At 39.8% G+C, this 21939-nt stretch overlaps 1 protein-coding gene across 1 annotated transcript in view; it reads left to right on the top strand.

Moving 5' to 3' along the window:
* Positions 1 to 21939, top strand: part of chrna8 (cholinergic receptor, nicotinic, alpha 8) — a 213734-nt gene that overhangs the window by 133620 nt on the left and 58175 nt on the right. Inside the window, exon 7 of the mRNA XM_072587536.1 lies at positions 20433 to 20627. Coding sequence (XP_072443637.1) covers positions 20433 to 20627 — 195 coding nt within the window. The remainder of the gene's footprint in view (positions 1 to 20432; positions 20628 to 21939) is intronic.

Here is a 21939-nt window from a genome sequence, read left to right as displayed (position 1 = left end):
TAGTTCATACTACCTGGTGTACAGTAAGGGAAACTTTGTTCATCCTTCTCCCATGGAATGAAATCACTTGTGTGAATCCTTTTTCATAATTTAAGAATCATCATTGTGACTCTTCTCTAGCCATTGTTCAGTATGTGAATAATACAAAGATAGATGCTACAAATGTACAATAGGTCCATCAGTCTCTAACAAACAGTGTGACGGTTTGGTACACTTGGCAACGGAATAGACCCATTTACGATTTTATTACGAAAGTTTTGGCCTCAATATTCAGTGAAACAGATGTTAGGAGGCCTGAACATATTGGGAAGGCAGTAGTACTGGACCTCCTGCAGCATTGTGATAGTTTGATGCCACTCCCTGGCAATATTATTTCATTCAGCAATAAGACAATTGTCTGTCACAACAGCTGTGGCCATTATGAATGCTTAATTTTAAAAGCACTTATATTTGAAAGGGACTATTAATGATGAATGGTGGGCGGCACGGTGGCACAGTGGTTAGCACTGCTGCCTCACAGCGCCAGAGACCCGGGTTCAATTCCTGCCTCAGGCGACTCTCTGTGTGGAGTTTGCACATTCTCCCCGTGTCTGCGTGGGTTTCCTCTGGGTGCTCCGGTTTCCTCCCACAGTCCAAAAATGTGGAGGTTAGGTGAATTGGCCAAGTTAAATTGCCCGTAGTGTTAGGTGTAGGGGAATGGGTCTGGGTGGGTTGTGCTTTGGCGGGTCGGTGTGGACTTGTTGGGCCGAAGGGCCTGTTTCCACACTGTAAGTAATCTAAAAATACTTAGATTGATGGTTTTAAGACGTAATTAAAAGATTATCTATCTTTATTGTATTTAGTAAATAAGATGCTTATTTATTTTTTCAAGTATTTGATGCATGATGGATGTTTTTGTATTTTAGTTTTTTTTTAGTATCGTGTGTTTTAAGACTGGTTTTTTTTTAGAAGTTCTCTTGTTCTGTATGTTTCTTTCAAGACAACCTGAGTGTTGCCTATTGTGAGTGGCTGAGTGGGTAGGGAGGATACATGAGAAGCATGGAGGAGGACAAAAGTGAGGATTTGAGAACCTGACATTCATCATTAAAAAAACGAGTCTGATGTCTCAGTATATAGAGTAAAGTGTTCTAACTTGCCATCTGTCCACCCCTGTGGCAACATTGGGCTTTCCTGTGGAGGTGGGGAACCCAACTCCTTGAAAGAAAAATATAATTTTCAAAGGAGATTGGGCTGCCCTGTCAGGATGTTTCCCACTCAACCTTCTCACTTCCTCCACAAACATTTGTCCTGTTAAATACCTGTCCCTGTAGCTGTAAACATTTGAAGAGCAATGTTTTGAATATGACCTCTAAAAATACAATTTAAGATTAGTTATGAAGAGAGTGAATCATTTTTTTATCAGCCTTTCCTCCTTCAACATAAGCTCAGTGTTTCAGTTATTGACAGGATTATTAATAGACTACAAGCCTCATTAACCACTGTCAAGAAATGATTGATATGCTGCATCCAGAAAATTTGCACATCCCCTGCAAGGATGTTCTAATTTAATTGTAGCACTTGGAGAATTTGGTATTAATTTGAAGTAATTTACTTCTCATTTTATATAGATCAAAGGGGGAGGCTAACGTTGGATGAATGCATAAAAGTTTTGCACATCTATCTCCGAAAAGGATATCAATTCTTTCCAATATCAAAAGCTCAATCAAGCATAGATTTGTGGTTTAAGTGTTTAAGTTATGAGGAAATGCTTCAGAACAATCTCTGTACAACTAGGCTCAAGACCTATGTAGTTTTGATTTTAATATAAGAATCAATTATTTATATGGCCATCAAATCCCAGGATATCCAATGTCTCTGTGACTTCTTTCCTCATGGATCTAAGAATGCATGTTTGATACAACAATTATAATCACACCTTTCCAGGGATTGTCACCTTTCTATGGTGGAGAGACTCAGTTTGTTTGATCCTGAGAGTGACGCTGTCAGGAGTTCTCAACTCCTAGCAGGGCCAGCCATGATAGACAGGAGGAACTAGACAATGTGCAATCCAGAAAATATCTTCAAAGGTGATTCAGAAGATATTTGTGTGGAACCAATGGCTGTGACAGCAGATGATGGCCCCATCAGCAGGGAAATCCACAGTTGCAGAGGTTTCTTTGCCTCTGGAACTGTATCTACATCTTAGCAAGGACCATGTGTCCCATTTAACCCATCTCCCCCCTCTGTCTCTCCACTCTATACACATGACACACATCTTGCTGTGATTTGGAGAAATGATGAGGACAGAGTCGAGAGATCTAGAAGTCCCTATCTTCAGAGCAGCACATAGGACTTTGGAGTTTGACTCAGTCATTTCACTCTTGAAATGGAACAGGGGAGCATTTCGGAAGTTTCCTTCCTGACTGAGCAACCTTCTTCAGGGTCTGCCCTGTTCACCCTGCATGGGGCACGGAATAGAAGAGGTGCCTTAAAAAATAATCTGTTCTGTCACCATTCTGGCTGAAAAACTGCATCTAGTGGGCTTAGCTAACTGTTGTCTGAAAATCAAAGTCAAACTCAACCTCCCAACCTGGAACGTATGAACTCTATATACCGCCCACTGCAGCAGACAGCTGGAACTTACAACCGGAAGTGGCAGATACAAATCACTATAAATGTCAGAGGAAACATCACAGAAGCGCTTCACAGGAGGCTCCCAAGCACTGAGGATGTCACCTAGACAGGGTACGAAATGTCTGCAACACAAATTCCCAGCTCGGCGAACAGAACCACAACAATGTATGAACTCTCCTGGAAAAGTGAGAGAGGAAGTATGGAAAAGGAAACTGAGAAAGGAATGCCAGGGATCCCGAGACCAGGGTATAATTCCACCTCCCTAGAAATACATGTATGATGGTGGTCTAAGATTGGGCTGATCAACCACACAAGGACCCACAGAACCCATAATCACTGACATGGTAATCGTACTCATTAGTGAGTATTGCCAATGGCAACAAATTATTTTTTGTTCTTGCCTTTTCTTCTGGCCGATGCAACAATGATGTGCATTTCTAAGAGTCAAGTGAAACCACAATGTGATTGGACAAAGACATCACAAATTTATGAATGGGAAACATCCTTAATGAAACATCTTCATCATGTTACAGCAAGAGCCCTGGAGGCTTGATACCCTACTGGCCTGTTGTTCTTAGACAAAAAAGGGAGGTCTCCTTGAGCTGCAGTGGCAATTTCAATTAGGATAGATAGTGATGCAGGTATAAAATGGACCAGTAATTATCTTGACTAATGATCTGGGGTCCTGGAAACTGGTGGCATTTAAATTAAATTATTAAAATATGGAATACGGGCTAGTCTTCATAATGGTGACCATGAAACTGTTTTCAGATGTCCTTTAAAAGAATCCATCTGCTTCACAAATGTCCTTTAAGGAAAGAGATCCACCATCCTTACCTATATCTGGCTATATCAGATGCATTATAATGTAGATAACTCTTAACTGCCCTCAGAATTAGTGCAGTATGCCACTTAGCTTCAGAGTAGTTAGGGATGTGCAGCATTCCTTGGCCTTGCAGGTGATGCTGACATCCTGTGGAGAATGGATCTGGAAACAGGCAGCTCAACCATCTTAGGCAACACATTTTCCTGTGAGCTACCAGCACCTATGTAAAACAGGAGCACATATCTTCAAAGAAAGTCATAATCCCTCTGTCATACTTCACTGAAAGAGTGTGACCTTTGATCTTGAGGCAGTGATGGGTCTACTGTCTGGTTTACAGGAGCCTCCCTGGGGGATAGTTTCCTTGTGGGAGTCAAGATAATAAGGGAGGTATTAGTTTCCCAACACACTCATGAACTCCACATGTGCAAATATCCAAAACCTGGGAGGAATCAGTGTTGGCAATGCCAATCAAAGGAGATTCAGTGGATTTGTCAGAGCAGTGAGGCTGCGGATAGTTCTTTGTCTCTCTCAACAACATTGGCCAACACTGCATTCTCTTCCTCCCTCAGCGATGTGCTCACCTTCAACACATTATTGAGCAAACCATCAGCAGTGCTTATCACAATCACTTTCTGTTTCAATCACAGTCGCATGTTCTTTTGTTCCATTCACACATCATTCCTTTCTTACAATCTAATGCCAGAATAATCCCCAACCTCTCCAAGGACTCCTTATTTCACATTCCAAATGCTTGGCTTCACTTTCACCACCAATATATCCTGCTTCTGCCTTGCTGTCTTTTGCAGTAAGCCTAAACTTTTCACATCTTTACTTGCCTTTCATTACTTATTTCTTACTCTCCAACCTGCAGGATGAGACCTGACATTACATTCCATGGGAGGAGGGGTATGTGAGACAAAGCAAGAACAGTAAGAGTGCCAGACAAAATGACCTTTACCGAAGAAGTATGCCTAAGGTATTATTTTATCATGTGGTTTGATAAAATACGGAGTTTGGCAAGACTGGTCAAGGAGAAGGTGAATCAAAAAATGTCTTTAGGCTCAGACTTTGAAGTAATGCTATTTATTATGTGTTAATACAAAAGACTGCACTACATGGTAATCACAGATATCCTAGCCTCAGACTCTATATTAGGTAATGACTCTGTCCACACAATTTATACTCAGTAGTGTACAACTGTATGACATCATCACAATGTTACTCCAGGATCGTAAAGCTTTTACGCAGCAGGCAAAATCATTGGGTATCAGATAAGGCAAGGCTAACAGCATCTCTGATTATCTGAATTCTGATGATTGTCACCTGCTCATTTCCTGCAGCTTAACCAAGCACACGTTTGTTTTCTCTTCACTCTATATCACTTTCAGCAGAGGAAGTTTCCCTGGGTATGCATTGTCCTGTGCTCCATCCCTGACAAGAACTCCTATGGACATTGTCATACCGCATGGGTTCGACAGTGAACTAAAGAGGTCTGCACATCGTGTCGCAAACAACACAGGCTGGCTGATACTGGTAGCAGGTAATATGCAAGAGACAACTTACAGCAAGATGAGGTGGTTCTCTCCCAGCTTGGCTAAGTAGTACAGGAATGAGGAAGTCTGGTCCTGGATTAAGGGAGACGCATTGCTTGCTTCCCATCATCGCAGCTGTTCTAAACCCTAGCACAAGAACACAGAACGGTACAGGTCTCACCACCATGTCTGTGTTGACCACAATGCTAAACTAATCCCATTGCCTACACATTGTGTGTACCTCTCTGCCTGTTCATGTGTCTGTCTGAATTCCTCTTTAATGTTGCTGTCATATCTGCTTCTACAACCCCCCCTCCACCCCCCCCCCCCCCCCCCCCACCGCCACCCCCCGCCCTGGCAAATGCATTCCAGGCATCTACAACCCTCTGTGTTTTTAAAAAAAGTTTCCCTTCAACCTTTCACACAGCACCTTAAACCTATGACCCTGAGTAAACTATGCCACTATTTGCACCTCTCCTCATTTTATATACTTCTATCACGTTGCTCTCAGTCTTCGATGCTCTGGTGAAAACAATCCAAGTTTTTACAATCTCTCCTTATAATTAGCATACCCCAATCCAGACAACATCCTGGTAAACCTCTTTTCCACTCTATCCGAAGCCACCACATCATTCCTACAGTATGGTGACCAGAGTTGCGCATAGTGTATCAAACGTAGCCTTACTAAAATCTTATCTGTAACATGATGTGCCAAAGTTTACACTCAGCGCGCCTACTGCTGAAGGTCATGCCATATGTCTTTTTTACACTTTATCCATAAGTACTGCCACTTTCAAGGAGCTATGGACTTGCACTGCAAGATCCCTCTGAATATCAGTGCTCCTAAGAGTCCTGCTATTTACTGTATACTTTCCATTTGCATTTGACCTCCCAAGATATATCACTCACATTTTTCTGGATTAAAATCCATCTGCTGTTTCTTTGCCCAAGTTTTCAACTTCTGTGTCCTTTGATAGTCTTCCTCACTACTTGCAACTCCTCCAATTTTCATGTCACCTGCAAACTTATTAATCAGACCACCAATACTTTCATCTAGGAGAAAGTGAGGACTGCAGATGCTGGGGATCAGAGCTTAAAAGAAGGGCTTATGCCGATTCTCCTTCTCCTTTGATGCTGCCTGACCTGCTGTGCTTTTCCAGCAGCACATTTTTAAGCACCAATACTTTCATCCAAATCATTACATACGTATATAAAAAATAGACAGCAGCGGTCACAGCGCTGATCTTTGCAGAGCATCACTGATTACAGACCTCCAGTTGGAGAAAGGCCCTCCAGAAGTACCCTCTGTCTTCTGTGATCAAGCCACTTTTGTATTCAACTTACCAACTCACTATATTGCATGTGACTTTATCTTTTGGATCAGCTGAACACAAAGGGGTCTTGTCAAATACTTTAGGAAAGTCCATGTAGACGATACCCACTCACCTATCCTCGTCAATCATCTTCATCATTTCCTCAAGAAACTCAATCAAGTTTGGCAAGACAAGATCTCCACTACATAAAGCCATGCTGACTATCCCTAATAAATCCATTCTTCTCCAAATGCGAGAATATCTTCAATAATTTCCCTATCACTAATGTAAGGCTCACCAGTTTATAATTTCCTGGATTATCCCTGTTGTCCTTCATAAACAAAGGAACAACATCAGTTATTCTCTAGTCTCCTGGGACCTCATCTGTGGTGAAGGAGGATGCAGAAACCTCACTCAAGGTTCCAATGATCTCCTCCCTTGCCTCTTTTAGTATCCTGGTATAAATAAATCGGCTCTGGGGACTTAACTGCTGTTTTGTTTTTCAAGACACCCAACACTACTTCCTTCATAATATCGACATGTCCAGGAATAATGAGGTTCCACCTGTCTAATCTTACCATCATCCATATCCCTGTCCTTGGTGAATACTAGGCAAAGTACTATTAAAGACCTCACCCAATTCCTCTGGCTACGCAATTCAAATCCCTCCTTTATCCTTGAATGGACCAGTTCTTTCTCTAGCTACTAGCAGCAAATTACTGCAGATGCTGGAGTCTCTACTGAAAACAAAAAATGCTAGAAATCACAGCAGGTCAGCCAGCTTCCATGGAGAGAGCATAGGAACGTTTCTGGTCTAGGTGATTCTTTATCTGAGCTGAAATGAAGTGTGGAGGGGGCAGCATTCATGCTATAGTTGATGGGGCAGGGGGGGGGGGGGGGAGGTGGAGTGGTGGTGGAGAAAGGATGTTGACAGTGCAGATAAAGTGATTAGAATGTGAGAATGGCAGAACAATGGAGTGTCTGCCAGACTGGAAAGAACTGACAGTCACCACTGTGGGGGTGGGGGTGGTGTATATGGCAGCAAGGGAGAGAGGACGTGGTGACAGAGAGTGTAACAAGCAAAGCTTAAAAAGAAATGAAAGGAATGGGTTCACAATCTGAACGTATGGAACTCAATATTAAGTTGTAAAGTTGGTTGTAACGTGTCTAGCCTGAAGATGAGATTTTGTTTGTGCAGTTTGTGCTATGAGTCGCAGGAGCATTGCGTCATGTTGAGGACAGACAAGTGAGCATGAGAGCAGGACACTGCTAAAATGACTGGCTGTGGTAAGGTTCCGCAAAGCGATCACCCGACCTGCATTTGGCTTCTCCAATGTTGCTACTTTGTCGCTCCTAATTTATGTATAAAATGCCTTGGGAATTCTCTTTGATCCTACTTGCCATGGACATTTTTTATGCCCCTTCTAGCCCTCCTAATTTCTTGTTTAAGTCCTTTTCAGCTAGCTTTATACTCCTCAAGAGCTTTATTTGATTTCAGTTTCCAAAATGTTGCATATGTTTCCTTTTTTATTTTTGCAATGTCTCTTGTCATCAAGGTTCCTGAACCTTGCCATCTTATCTTTCATCCCCCATAAGAACATGCTGTTTCGGAATTCTGATCAATTGGTCTTTAAAATATTCCCACATGTCAGATGTGGATTTACTTTCAAATAGGCACCCATGCACACCTCCCCCCTTTCCCCCCACCCCAACCCCACCCCATCCAATTTCTCCAACTCCTGCCTAATACTGTTGTAGTTAGCCTTCCCCCAATTTAGCACTTTCACCCGAAGACCGGTCTTATCCTAATCTATGCTATCTGAAAACTTACAGAATTATGATCACTGATCCCAAAATGTTTCCCCACTGAAACTGTAATCACCTGACAGGCTCATTCCCCAATAGAAGATATAGTACGTTCTCTGAAACAGTTTGCTCAATACTTACTCACTAGCAATAATTGTTCGAAGTTCCTCTGCATTACCTGTTACTATTGGGATGGTACTAGTGTTCTCCATCATGAAAACTGAAGCAAAGTATTGATTCAGTGACTCTGCCATTTCTGTGTTCCCACAATTAACTCCAAAGGGACTAACATTAACTTTAACTACTCTCCTCCTTTTTAAATACTTACAGAAGCTTTTGATAGTTTTCTTTCATAATTTGCCTTCGGGAAACTTTTAAAGAGCAATAATCTTCCAGCCTGAGCACTTGCTTTTGTAATTAGTTATGCTTTAGTTTTTGCCTTTATATTACCTTTAACTTCCTTGCTTAGCTATGGATGTTTCTCGTTCTCATAACCTTCCTTCCTTTCTGTTTTGGCAGAATATTGACAGAGCACTTTGGTACTTTTAGGAAATGCTGATGAATTAACTTGAGAATAGTAGCAGGAAGAAGAATTGTGTGTTAATATTGCAGCATGGTTAAGGCAGAGTTGGACACTTTCACGGCCTGTCACAAACCCTTTTCAAAAATAAAACATTGTTGCTATTGGCATGTTTGGTTCCTGGAGTTAGACACAGGCAAAATGAAAGCGTTTTAAGTAAAATGCTAAATGTGGATGACAGAAAATATGCATGACTAAAGACAGCTGTCAAGGGGATATTATAATGCCTGCAGTTAATTCTGATAGAGACTGACAGCATCCAGCCAGCTGTTCATCTGCAGACAATTTTTTCTATCGCAACATTTTAAAACTATCTGAAAATGATGGAGAAGCCCCAATTTGATGGGACTTGGACTTTTATGATTGCTGAATATAACTTAAACCCCTGCTAAGGAATATTCTCTATTTTCAAAATCAAAAAAAAATTTCATTTAAACTCAAACTGAATCCATTCTGAGGACTAAATTGTGCTACTACCGTGAAGCAATGTCATTATTCATTCCTGTACCATTTTTCCACACAGCCATACAAGAATTAAAATACTTTTATCAAAAAATGCATGGGATTAACTTTTACATGGATAATGTTTTGGAACAGTTAAAAGTCACCCTTAATCGTTGCTTCATTATCAGAAAGTTACCACTTGAGAGCCTTTTCCCACCAACTTTGCCCTCAATAGTAATGCAAAGGAACCAAATGTATTTTGACATCACATGTTGACATGGCCAGCCATCTTTTGATGTGCTATTATATGTTTTTAATAAGTAATTTTGCAACAGGCCAAATTTGATTTCAGTAGCGTGATGTAAATTTTAAAAATTGAATCTTTTTTGGTAAACGTTGTGGGTCGATGTTGAAGGTCGAGTTTCACACCAGATCGACCCTTACTAAATGGTACATGGTTTTCCTGAAAGGTGGTAGCAGTCAAGTTGTTAGTTTTTAAAGTTATAGCAGTTTGCTTAAAGGGGAAAAAATGTACTTGTTTAATGCTCTTATAACCTTAAAATGTTTCAAATATCGTATAACCAATGAAATACCATATAAACCTGTAAAAAGTTGAGATCTTGAGACACAATTTTTCAGCAAGAAGTTTGTGATTCAATCTTTACATAGGTACATGGTTTTTGACAGGTTGTGTTGCATGCTTGGTTTGATCTAAGGATAATTTAATTATACTGGAATATATTAACAACAATAAATATTTCATATTAATTTTCTAACATTTATTTTATAATATGAACCATAATGAATTAGTTATGACATTTCACATTGAAAGCCTTTGAAATCATTCTGATCACATGGAGTCATAGAGTCATACAGCATGAAAACAGACCCTTCGGTCCAACTTGTCCATACTGATCAGGTTTACCAAACTAAACTAGTTCTATTTGCCTGTGTTTGACCCATATCCCTCTAAACCTTTCCTATTCATATACCTGGCCAAATGTCTTTTAAATGTTGTAACTGTACCTGCCTCTACGGCTTCATCTGGCAGTTCATTGCATAAGCACACTACCTTCTGCATGAAAAGTTGACCCTCATGTCCTTTCTAAATCTTTCTCCTCTCACCATAAACCTATGCCTTCCAGTTTTGAACTCCCCTAAGGGAAAAAAAATTCTATTTGCCTTATCTATACCTCTATGATTTTATAAACTTCCATAAGGTGACTCCTCAACCTCCTACGCTCCAGAGAAAAATCCCATGTGATCCACCCTCCATAAAACTCAAACCCTCCAGTCCCTGCAACATACTTATAAATCTTTTCTATACCCTGTCAATTTAATAACATCCTTCCTGTAGCAGGGCAACCGGAATTGTATGCTGTACTTCAAAAGTAGCCTCACCAATATCCTGTACAGCCTTAATATGGAGTTCCAATTTCTACACTCAATGCTCTTACTAATGAAGGAAAGCATGTAAAACATTTGTTTATCACCACCCAGTCTACCTATACTTTCAAGAAACTATGTAATGGAACCTCCTAAGCCTTTCTGTTTGACAACATTCCTCAGGGCCTTACCATTAACATCTGAAACATCAAATGGTTTAACCCAATAGCCTGATTGTAAATTACCATTGTTTGATCTATCTGGACTTATTTAATTAAAGAATGCTCTTAAGATTGGCAGGAATAACTACAATGCTGGTGTTGGTCAATTTCACAAGACAGACTGTGTTGTTCATAAGGCAGAAGTTGAATAGATCCCAGGAGACCAAACTTCTTTTGTTGTATTCTTACTCATTTCAAATTGCACACATTTTTGATTAATTTCTTGCAACCATGCTAATTCATTTGGCCTTTTTTGTCAATATGGATGGCATCTCTTTCTGAAATTTTGTTTGGAGAAAGTTATATGCTTGAATATCCACATTTGTTATTTTGTGTAATCCACCAAACAAAGTGGAAGTGCTGTGAAGCACACCTTCTTGGCTAACCTCCTTTACAATTATGTTTCTTCATCAACCTTCATACTGGCCCTGCACACCGGAATGATCAAGTTTATTGATGTTTTATCTACCACTCAAATGCAGGCTAATCAACATGTGTTCTTTTCAATATTGAATAACAAAATAGTTACATTTTATTAATTTAACAGTGGGTTCCAGTGGCACATACAGTGAAAGCTTGTGTTTTTGATGGAGTTCTAAATTGCACCTTCTCATGAATTTTGTTTATCAGTTGGCACTGGCCTTCAATTCTAGAATGTCATCTTTCTTCTCTGAAGGCATTGAGTCATATTGCTTCATGGATGATAATTGAAGCATTTTGCTAATGCTCACTAATTCAACCTGCTGCATTTTTCTCCAGGTTAGGCCACCTGCTCAGTATTTGGCAATTTTTCTCATTTCTTAGGCATGTTTCCTAAATGTCTCTCTATTTCCTTGAAAATATTAAAATCTTGCTGCTGCACAGCTATTAGTTCTCTTCGCAAATGTCATAACGTTTGGTTTAAACTGAGTTGCATACTTGCTCTTTCTCGAAGGCATCATGATGAGTGAAGGAGTACTCATTTGTCTTATGGATTTGCTGGGAAATTGCCACCAGAGTTGGGGTGGCAAAATCTAAAACTTCATGTTTGTACCTTCACATTAACGCACTATAGAAATCACTGGTAAATAGTAATCACAATGAAATTTTTTCCTAAACTCTATATGGATCAACTTTTACATGAGATTTGTGAATAGGTCAAAAGTTTGGCAATATTTATATGCTGTTTGCTATTTACGTGAGTAAATACGGTAATTATGTTGTAATTATTGCAACGTAGGAAACATTAGCCACTCTCTCAGTACATGACGTTTGCACTTGATTTCATCAGTACACCACTGCAGTACTTTATTTTTGTGCTCATCACGTGAAGGGGTCTTGAACTCAGAGACTTCTGATTCAGAAGCCATACTTCTACTAAATGTTTCATCAATAAATATGATCATTGAATCACTTATTTGTGTTTACAACCTGATATCACATATGTTGCTACTATCATAATCCAAACATATTATACTTTGAAATTGCTGTTTGTCAATTGCAGGAGAGCTAGGGCAGTTCAGTGAGATTTTTCATTGCGCCATTGTAGTGTTGTTGACCAGTGGCCGCATAAGAGGGAAACAAAGGCACTAGCTTTCATCACTTGAGCAAAATTCCTTAAAACTAGATTGGAAAAGGGTGAGGGGAGGGGGGATAGGGGAAGTGTTAGGGAGACATTGGTCAATTTAAAAACAACTTACTGACGAAAAATTTGACACCTGTATAATTAGGGAGCATATTTCCTCTGACAAGTAAAATAAAACTAAGATATACGGATGCTGAAGTTCTGAAACAAAAATAGAAATTGTTGGAGAAACTCAGATTGTCTGGCAGTATCTGTGAAGAGAAAGTAGAGTTAATGGTTGAATCCAGTGACCCTTCTTTCGAGCTGATAGTATCTAGGAAAAGGTGGTATACCTTGCTGAGGTCAGGTATGGGTTAGGATGCCACGCGGAGTTAGCAGACAGGTGGAGATAAAGTTCAGAGACAGACAGTTAGGCAGACAAAGGGAAACCGTACTTAGTAAGCCAGGGTGAAATAAAAGCTGATAACAGGGCCAATGAGTAAGTAAAAATAGGTTGACTATGCTGAAAGCATCCCATGTCAGACAAATATCTGGATGTAAGACTGTACTGGTGGCCATTAAACTATTGTATATTGTGATAAAAGCTCATCTGATTCACTAATGTCCGTGAGATAAAGTATCTGCCATCCTTACCTGGTCTGGCCTATATGTGACTGCAGACCCACAACAATGTGGTTGACTCTTAACTGCCCTCTGGGCAATTAGGGATGGGCAATAGATGCTGGCTTAGCCAGTGAATGAATTAAAAGAAAAACACAATATGGTCTCCTCTACATTGGGGAGGCGAAATGCAGACTGTATTACGATCACCCATGTTCTGTCCATAAATACGACCCAGAGCTTCCAGCTGCCTGCCACTTCAACACAATTCTCTGACTAACATGTCTGGCCTGGGCTTGTTGTAGTCCTCTAGCAAGGCTCTGCAAAGCTAGAAGAACTGCATCTCAATTTTTGTTTGCAGATCCTGCAACCTCAGGACTCAATATTGAATTTGATCATTTTAGAGCCTGAACATCTCTGTCAATGTCCTTTCTCTCCCTCCACACCTCAGTCCCTGTCATGAGATTGGCTGCTTTCCACACAGTCAACCCTATTGATGGGCTCCATTATCAGCTTTTCTTTCTCCCTGGCCTAATATTGTAGTTCCCTTCATCTGCCTAACTGTCCTTCTGTCTTTCTGGTCTATGTTTCCACCTATCTGCTCACCCCCCATCCCTCCGCATATATACGGCCTTTTCCTAACTACTATCAGTTCTGAAGAAGGGTCACTGGACTCAAAGTGTTAACTCTGTTTTCTCTTCACAGATGCTGCCAAACCTGTTGAGTTTCTGTGGTAATATCTGTTTTAGCTTCCGTGACAAGCACCATCCTGAAATTGTGGTCATGGTTATTTTTTACTCCTTGCCTGCAAAATTGACCTATGATAAAATTGTTCAGCATTAAGGAACAAGATTATACTTTGCAAAATTTGCCATGATACTTAAGAAATGGTGCCAGAAAATGATACCCTGGCAGTTTTGTGTCAATTCTACTATGCATACGTGCTACCTCTACATTTTAGGAGAATAATGTATTTGAGGCTGGGCATATGAGTGGAAGGGCAGAATGCTCATAAATTTGAAGGTGGTAGGATTATAGAAAGATTAAGACTAGGATCATGCGATTGAGGTGAGCATTAATTTCCTTCCCCTTCATTTCAGAATATATCCTTCATTGATTGTACTTTACCAGATTGTTGCATTTGAGGCAATTAAAGTATATTAAGAGTGAGGTTATATTGGTAGGTCAACCTTCAGATTTAACGCAGCTCTGGACTAGTGTTGAGAGAAATATCTACCAGATCTAATACTTAAACACAAATAGCGACTTAATATTGAATATTGATAGAAACAGAGACATATCACCAAGTGTCTACATCTTCCACTTGTCAGAATGAATTATGATTTATACCAGAGCACCTCTTTCTGCCCTGTACTGCTTTAATTGTTTGAAATTTGCCATTCTTGAATTTGTCCTGACAAGTGACAGCTTTGCTACTATGCCTCTCTTTCTAGCAATATTGAATTTCAACTAATGTTTGCCAAACTTAAATTTAGCATAGAAAGAGCAGTATATGTATAAGAAATTAGGTAAAGCAAATGGCAAAATGATATGGTCTTTTATCCCTAAAGGGAATTTGCTACAATTGGGATGTAGCCTATGTGGAAGGATTAATGGTGCTGTAAAGTACCATTGGACCAATTGAGAGTTTTCTGGCTGTCTGCACCCTCTATGTATTAGAATATATTTCCCTAATCCTGTCTTTCCAGTTTCTGTGGTTCGCTGATACAAAATGCTTCTTTTGACAATTCAGTCAGAATGTTATAAATAAAAATGTTCTTCTCTGATGACCAAATTACCTAATACCAGTTGTCAACAAAAAGGAACACATCAACAGATCTTGTCAAGCCTCTTAGTTGTCCTCTGGGGTACATAATTTGAATATTGCTTGAAAAAAACTAGTTTATTGCAGCTTTTCTTCTTGCACTCAAGACAATTTACAGTAATAACCAATCTCAAGAGAAAAAGCACTTTTGTACAACATGGGAATTATACTAATTGTCAAAAGGGCAATGATTGGTATTGTTTTTGAAAATGTATCAGTTATATGATGACTGACGGTTAACTGCCAAGGAGAATCCCTTGAGGAATAAGCCAGACAATAGCTGTTGCCTATTTTGTTCATTTGAATAGCTACAGTCATATATGTATTGATATGTGGCTTCCGTTAAGTGCAAGCGTACCGTACAGCAAGCTACACTGACAATCTTAAATTGATTGTCACATAGTCTTTACCATGATCAGAATTATTTTGCAAGTATAATCCCATCACATGCATTGTTGGACACTATGCTTAAGAGAATTGCAGGCATGGGTTGGTTGGGCACCATTAGTTCTTGGAAATAGTTGCGATCAGCAATTTCTTGGCAATGCCTCTATACTTGCCTGCTTGCAAAATGATCAATGTTCTTGTTGAACAATTTTTGAATGACCCTCAGGTCCAGTCACATATTAAACTTGGCACAAAATATGTCCTGCTTTCCCCAAAAAACTGCATTATAAATTTGAAACTAAATGAAAAAAATTTAAATTTACTGTGAAGGCCTAATGAACTGTTCAATAAGGGAAATCTTTTTGCTACAGTGTTGGGTGAAATCTACGTGTTGCACTAGGGTGCAGAGGCATCCTTTGCTTTGTGTAATGTTTTCATGAACATAGCAAAGGATTAACATTAAGTGAACTTTTAATTGACAACATTTCCATAACTGAATTGTAATTGCCTCCTATCACTGTGACGTTTGATTTCCTCTGTTGCAGTGAATCAGCACTAACTTACAGTCATACGGAGAAAAATGAATTAAGAGCTTATATATTACATTAGGGATCCAGTGAGCAGTGGAAGACATCTTACGTGATAATGTTCCCAGTCTCAGCCATTCCATTATGGGACAGCGTTGAGTAGAATATAGATTCTTCCTCACAATCAAAAGAAAGTCAGAGATCAATTCACTGCACTCATGTTCAAATGTAGTGACAGAGCAATTGCTTTTTACTGCATCATCTCAGTACATGGGATAAAGAAACAAGTAGGTAAAGGAAGCATGGCCTCTGGATTATTGAAGAGAGCAGTGTTCATCGGTACACTGTAGAGCTCCTGACACATTGACCTAATTGGGAATTGCCTCGGAATTTTGGATTCCCAATAGGAATTCCCCTGCTCCTAGTACAATCCATGAAAGGTTTCAACTCTGAGTAAGAGTTAGAGCTTTCAGACAGTCGCACTATACATAATTGGATAGTTCGTCTGCAGACAAGTTGAAACAATGTCTAACTCCTGGGTAAGTACACAACTGACACACCATGTCCTTCATACTGTACCACTGACTACCCAGGTCCTGGCAAACCGCTAACTATTCACCTGCATCTTGATTACCCTTCTGATTGTGGAACTACCACCTCTCGTCCTCATTCCCCACCCACCCCTACTTCCCTTGCCTGACTTAACTATACTTCCAAACACCCAACTACTCCCAGCTGGTGAACGGAACTTGGGGCGAGTCAGAATATAAACTGCAGATTCTTGGATATAAAGTTTATAGATATTTTGGTGATTTCTGTGGTTGGCAGTTGATCCACTACAGCAGTTTCATGGTTGGGCACCAAATTAAAAATTTACTTCTCAAAATTTAAAAATCACACTTGGATTGCCACTTGCCTGCAATTTTCCTCCATTAGGTGTACTGAGTTCTGCATTTCTAACAGGGAATTTTGATCATGGTTCTTTCCAGAATGTGGAACATATCTGAAATCAGTGCCTCCTTTGACAGTAGTCACTGTGCTGTGATTTGAGATTTTAATGTCCAGCAGCACATTGCTTTGAAATGGTAAGTATGTAAGTGAGGGGTTAAAGTGCAAGGTAACTAAGACACTAGTTAAGAATGCTACCAGGTTGCAAGTTAAGCATATTGCCGTGGTACCAGGTAAGTGATGGAGTGCTTGGGGTAGGTCTGGGAGGATGGGAGTAGGTGTATCAAGGCTGGCGGTGATAGGAGTGGTGGGGTGGAAATGGGACCTGGCAGAGGGTGTGGGGGGGAGGGTGTCATGGATGGGGTAGGATAAAGTCATGAGGTGAAAAGTGTGGCACTAGAAAGGCATAGCAGGTCAGGCAGCATCCAAGGAGCAGGAGAGTTGACGTTTCAGACATAAGCCCTTCATCAGGAAAGATGGAGTCATGCTTGGTTGAGCATGGTGATTATCAAGGATTTTGGGGGATGTCATAGAGGGGTGTGTGTAAGGGAAGTTGGTGTGTGGTTGCAGATTTCAGCTTAATAATTACCCAGGGATTCAGTAGATTTTTAATCATTTAAATTTTCTTGAGTAACAATTAATTTGATGAATTTGCTAATTTTAATGGATTCTTTCAGAGGATTTTGGATGCGGGGGAATTGATCATCAGAATCTCCAATTTCCCAGATAATTCACACAGTATGTGGCATCTGAGATTCTACATGGTCCCAATGCCCAACCCCACCACTCTGTTGCTCAATCAACTATCTGGCTAGTAATTATTTGGATCAATGTTTTAACAATCACGATTAATTATTTCAATTAAATTTAATTTTAGTGCTGGACTTCTAATTACAAAACATAGCACCAAATAACTGCAGCTTTATTAACTTGTTCTCTCACTTTTAAAGATTTCTTGTTTTGTTACTGCTTTTAAACCAATCTCTCATTGCTGATTACGGACTGCCATTATGAAGGCCAACAATAAGGATGAATTGATTTTTTTTCTGATTTAATTATGGAAGCTAAACTTGTCAACAGACCAAAAGAGCCCGTCAATAGGGAAATTCATCTCAAATTTGTTTTTAATTGCCATTATATGTGAAATATCTCCAAATCCAGAGAGAAATGTTTTCTGTCTTTTAGAAAAATATCTGATTTGATACAAATCTTAATTACCTCAAAAAGTGAACTGCATCTGATCAGATGATTTAAGGAGACTTGCATCTCTAGGGGGTTGTATTGATCCAGAAGTCAGTACTTCAGTCACCTTCCTGATTCAATGTAAAATTGTATAACAGAGCATGCATTATGTGAAAATACAGCAACAAGCAATGACAGTTGGGTTGTGTCAAATGCCTGACCAATGTTCTATTGATTTAAGCTCCTGGAAGACTGTCTTTCTCTGCAATCTAAATGCATTTAGCACAGACATGGTCCATGACTACTTGATGCAATGCTTAATCATTTAACCAGTCACCTGAAGGTTATTGGGCAGAGATCAAATATGGATAGTTCCCACTCTTCCAGTCAGTTGTGATTAATTGGCAGCATTCGTGCTTCTGAGCCAGAAGGCTATTAACTCATGTCAGAATAGTGATTTCAGTGCATGAAGTTAAACTAACACTCTAAAGCAGTATGCAGGTTGTGCGATAGATGTAGTGTTCAATCAAGGCTCCATCTATCCACTTGGGTGGTTGTTGGAATTCCATGGCAATTTTGAAGAAAATCACAAGAGTTTACCCTAGGCATTTCTTGGTTACTCAACCAACATCACTAAAACAGATAACATGGTTGTTGTTGCAGTGCAGTTTGTGGGACCTTGCTGTGTATGTTAGCTATTGCATTTCCTGTATGACAGCAGTTAATGGGAGTAAGACGTTAGTTGGTTGCAAAGTGCACTGTGGTGCCCTGAGATTGTGAAAGGAGCTTTGTAAATGCATTTCTTTCCTACATTCTTGGTAGAAGTAAACTGGCTGTTAATGATGTTACAAGAAGGAGACAGGCAGCTGAATCAAATCAGTCTCCCAATCTCTGTATTTGCAACACGGTGAAATTAAAGTGCTCAAACAAAATCTCAAAATTGACCCCAATGGTTTTCCTTACTTTTTGAATAATCAGACTTTGAGAATAATTAACACTAGATATTAGATTTATAGCTTACACAAAAGACTTAACAATTTATTAATAATATAGTAGCTTTAGCAGAACAAAGTTAGACCACAAGACACTAATTAAAATGTCTAAGATTTAAATCCAGTCCTAGTTAACTCTCATCCCACTCTCTCAAAACAAACTGACACAGTTAAGCGATAAGTCAGAAGGGAAAAGTACATAAAAACTGAAAGAACTGTGGTTGTAGTAAATCAGAAATCAAAACAGAAGTTGCTGGAAAAGCTCAGCAGATCTGGCAGCATCTGTGAAGAGAAGTAAAAGTTAATGTTTCAAGTCAGGTGACCCTTCCTCCAAACTGATGGTTGCTAGGCAAATGTCGATTTATATTCAAACGATAGGGTAGGGGAGAGGTTAAGAAGTAAGTGATAGGTGGGGATAGATCTCAAAGAGAGAGCAGAACAATTGGACAAAGGAGTGGATGACGATCTGACTAGAAGGGTGAAGAGCTGCTGATGGAAACTGTTTGTGGCTAACAATAGGTGTTGTGTAATGACAGACTATCTGATAACAAGGATTGCACCTTTGGTGGTTGCAGGCGAATGTTGGGAATGAAGGAAGAGTGGACCAAGGTGTCCCACAGGAACAGTCCCTGCGGAAGGGCAGACAAGGGAGGGAAGGGGAATAAATAAGATGGAACTGGCTAGTTCATATACGTAGCCTCCATGATCTGTAATATCACTGGAACGTGGAATTGTAGTTTTTGGTTTGTAGAATTTGGTTTCCGATGACACCGATGCATGTAAATAGGTAGGTTCCAAGGAATACTCATTGGTAATATAACTCTTATAACTGAGATTCTATTCTCCAAATGTTCAATAAGTTGATGAAGAGAGGACAATCTGAGATCAATCAATCCTCTGTCCTGTAACTTTCACAGGAACAATCTTTCTGAACCAACACCATCCAAAAACCAATTCAAATTCTGGTCTTTCCCGACCACACTGGCCGTCAGCCCATGAGGTCCCAGTCAAACTTCAACATCTGCCATTTGCTTGAGCATATGACCTATCAGAAGACAATAGAGCACTTTTATCAAGAATCAAATTGCAATTAACTTCTAGACCCGATGTCATGAACAAATGACAGTTTGTCCTTTTTTTAGAAACACAAGCTGTTGGTCATAGTTCAAAGATCACCTTCAACTCTCAGCTTACAGTTCACCGCTCCAGATCAAAATTTTTTTTAAAAATGAAAAACAGTGAGAGTTCTAACAATGAGCAATAGTTAGTATTGACATCCACCGTCAAAAAGTCCACATTAAGGGTTTCTCACTGCTCTGGTCACAGCTCTTAGTTGATGAAATTAATATAATTTGTTGAATTGTACAGAGTAGATTTCAGAACTTATTGCAGGAAATGGGAGTGTTTTGATAGAGAGAAAAGAATGATCTATTCAAGTCTAACCTGTTAGGGATAATTTTGTCTCGATGCAATAGTGTAAAAAAAGATGGCGGCTCATTTTATATCTCTCTCTATTTTCAATTCCACTGTGTCTCATGGAAAGAAAGGAGGGGGACAAGTGGGCAGCCGATTCACTGTCATCCTTATTATACTAATGCACAACTCAAAATTATGCCCCACTGTCCAACAGTAATATAAATAATAGTTATGTCCTTACACAATATACCTGCATTTGCTGTGTTGCAGGAGTACCAGGAAAAAGAAATGAGATCCATTATGATTGCTGTGAAGAACCCTATCCAGATGTAACCTACACGGTGCTGATACGCAGGCGTACTCTCTATTATGGACTAAACTTGCTGATTCCATGTCTCTTAATATCTGGACTGGCACTCCTTGTATTCCTGTTACCAGCTGATTCTGGAGAGAAGATTTCGTTAGGTAAGAATTAATTAATATCTACTCTTTTCATTGATGGTGGAGGTAATTGGATGGCATATAGAACTTGTATAATCAAAAAAAGAAAATACAAGACTTTCAGAACCTGAATCAGAAAAACATAATTCCATTATACCCTGTGGTAAACTTTTTTAAAAATTATTTTTGTTCAAAATTTGCCACTTTACTGAAGTGATTGTAGTCAGTGTTCCTGTCATGGTGTAGGTGAGAACCAGTATCTGGACTAAGAGACTCTGCTGTGGGAATATGGGTAGCTAAGATCAAAAGTGAAAAGCAGATCTACATCTCTCTGGGTTACAAACTGACCTATGAGAAAATTGGCATAGGATAAATCAGATGAGAGAGTTGAATGTATGCCTCGAAGATTGATATGGAAGAAATGGATTACAATTCGTAGGGATGCATCATACATAGAATCCCTGCAGTGTGGAAGCAGGCCATTCAGCCCATTGAGTCCACACCAAAAGTCCAAAGAGCATCCCACCCAGACCCAACCCACACATTTCCCATGATTAATTCACCTAGTTTGCACATCCCTGAAGACTATGGGCAATTTAGCATGACCAATTCACCTAGCCTGCTAATCTTTGGACTGTGGGAGGAAACTAAAGCACCCAGAGGAAACTTGCATGGATGTGGTAAAAACGTGCAATCTCCACAAAGATAGTCACTCAATGGTCGAATTGAACCCAGGTCCCTGGCACTATGAGGCAGTAGTGCTAGCCACTAAACCACTATGCCTCCCTGCTGGGAAACACTGGGAAAAGAGAGGGAACTGTAACACCGGGTTAGCTTTCACTTGAACAGCACTTGCACTAGCGCCTTGCCAAGTTGTGTGACTAGGGCTATCGAGAGGGATTCTAATTAAATAGCAGCATGGGGTGGAGTTTGTGAAGTGTTCACATCTGAAATTTAGAAGGCTTGCCAGAAAGAACAAAGCAGCTGTGCAGGATAAAGGTACAGGGAGACCGGAAAGGACCGAGCGTACAAATGTATGAGTGCACCAGAAAATAATGAGAGATTTGGGAAAAATGATAAAAGAACAGAATTACAGCTTCTTCATCTGAATATGTGAAGATGTTGGCACATGAGTGAACCTACTGAACAAGTAATCTAGATGCTCAGGCCAATGCTCTGGGACATTGGTTCGAATTCTGACATGGAAACCATTTCAAAAATTAAGTGCCACTTGAGCATGTAAATGCCCATTGTCAGGCATTCTCAGCATTGGAGGACCCAAGTGGTGCAAGTCCTGCCTGCCAACTAATTAGCTGTATCATGCTGTAAATGTCAA

Source organism: Chiloscyllium punctatum, chromosome 2 (assembly GCF_047496795.1).
Source record: "Chiloscyllium punctatum isolate Juve2018m chromosome 2, sChiPun1.3, whole genome shotgun sequence".
Lineage (NCBI taxonomy): Eukaryota > Metazoa > Chordata > Chondrichthyes > Orectolobiformes > Hemiscylliidae > Chiloscyllium > Chiloscyllium punctatum.
The sequence above is the reverse complement of the archived record's forward strand: the minus strand, read 5'-3'. Positions and strand labels throughout refer to the sequence as shown.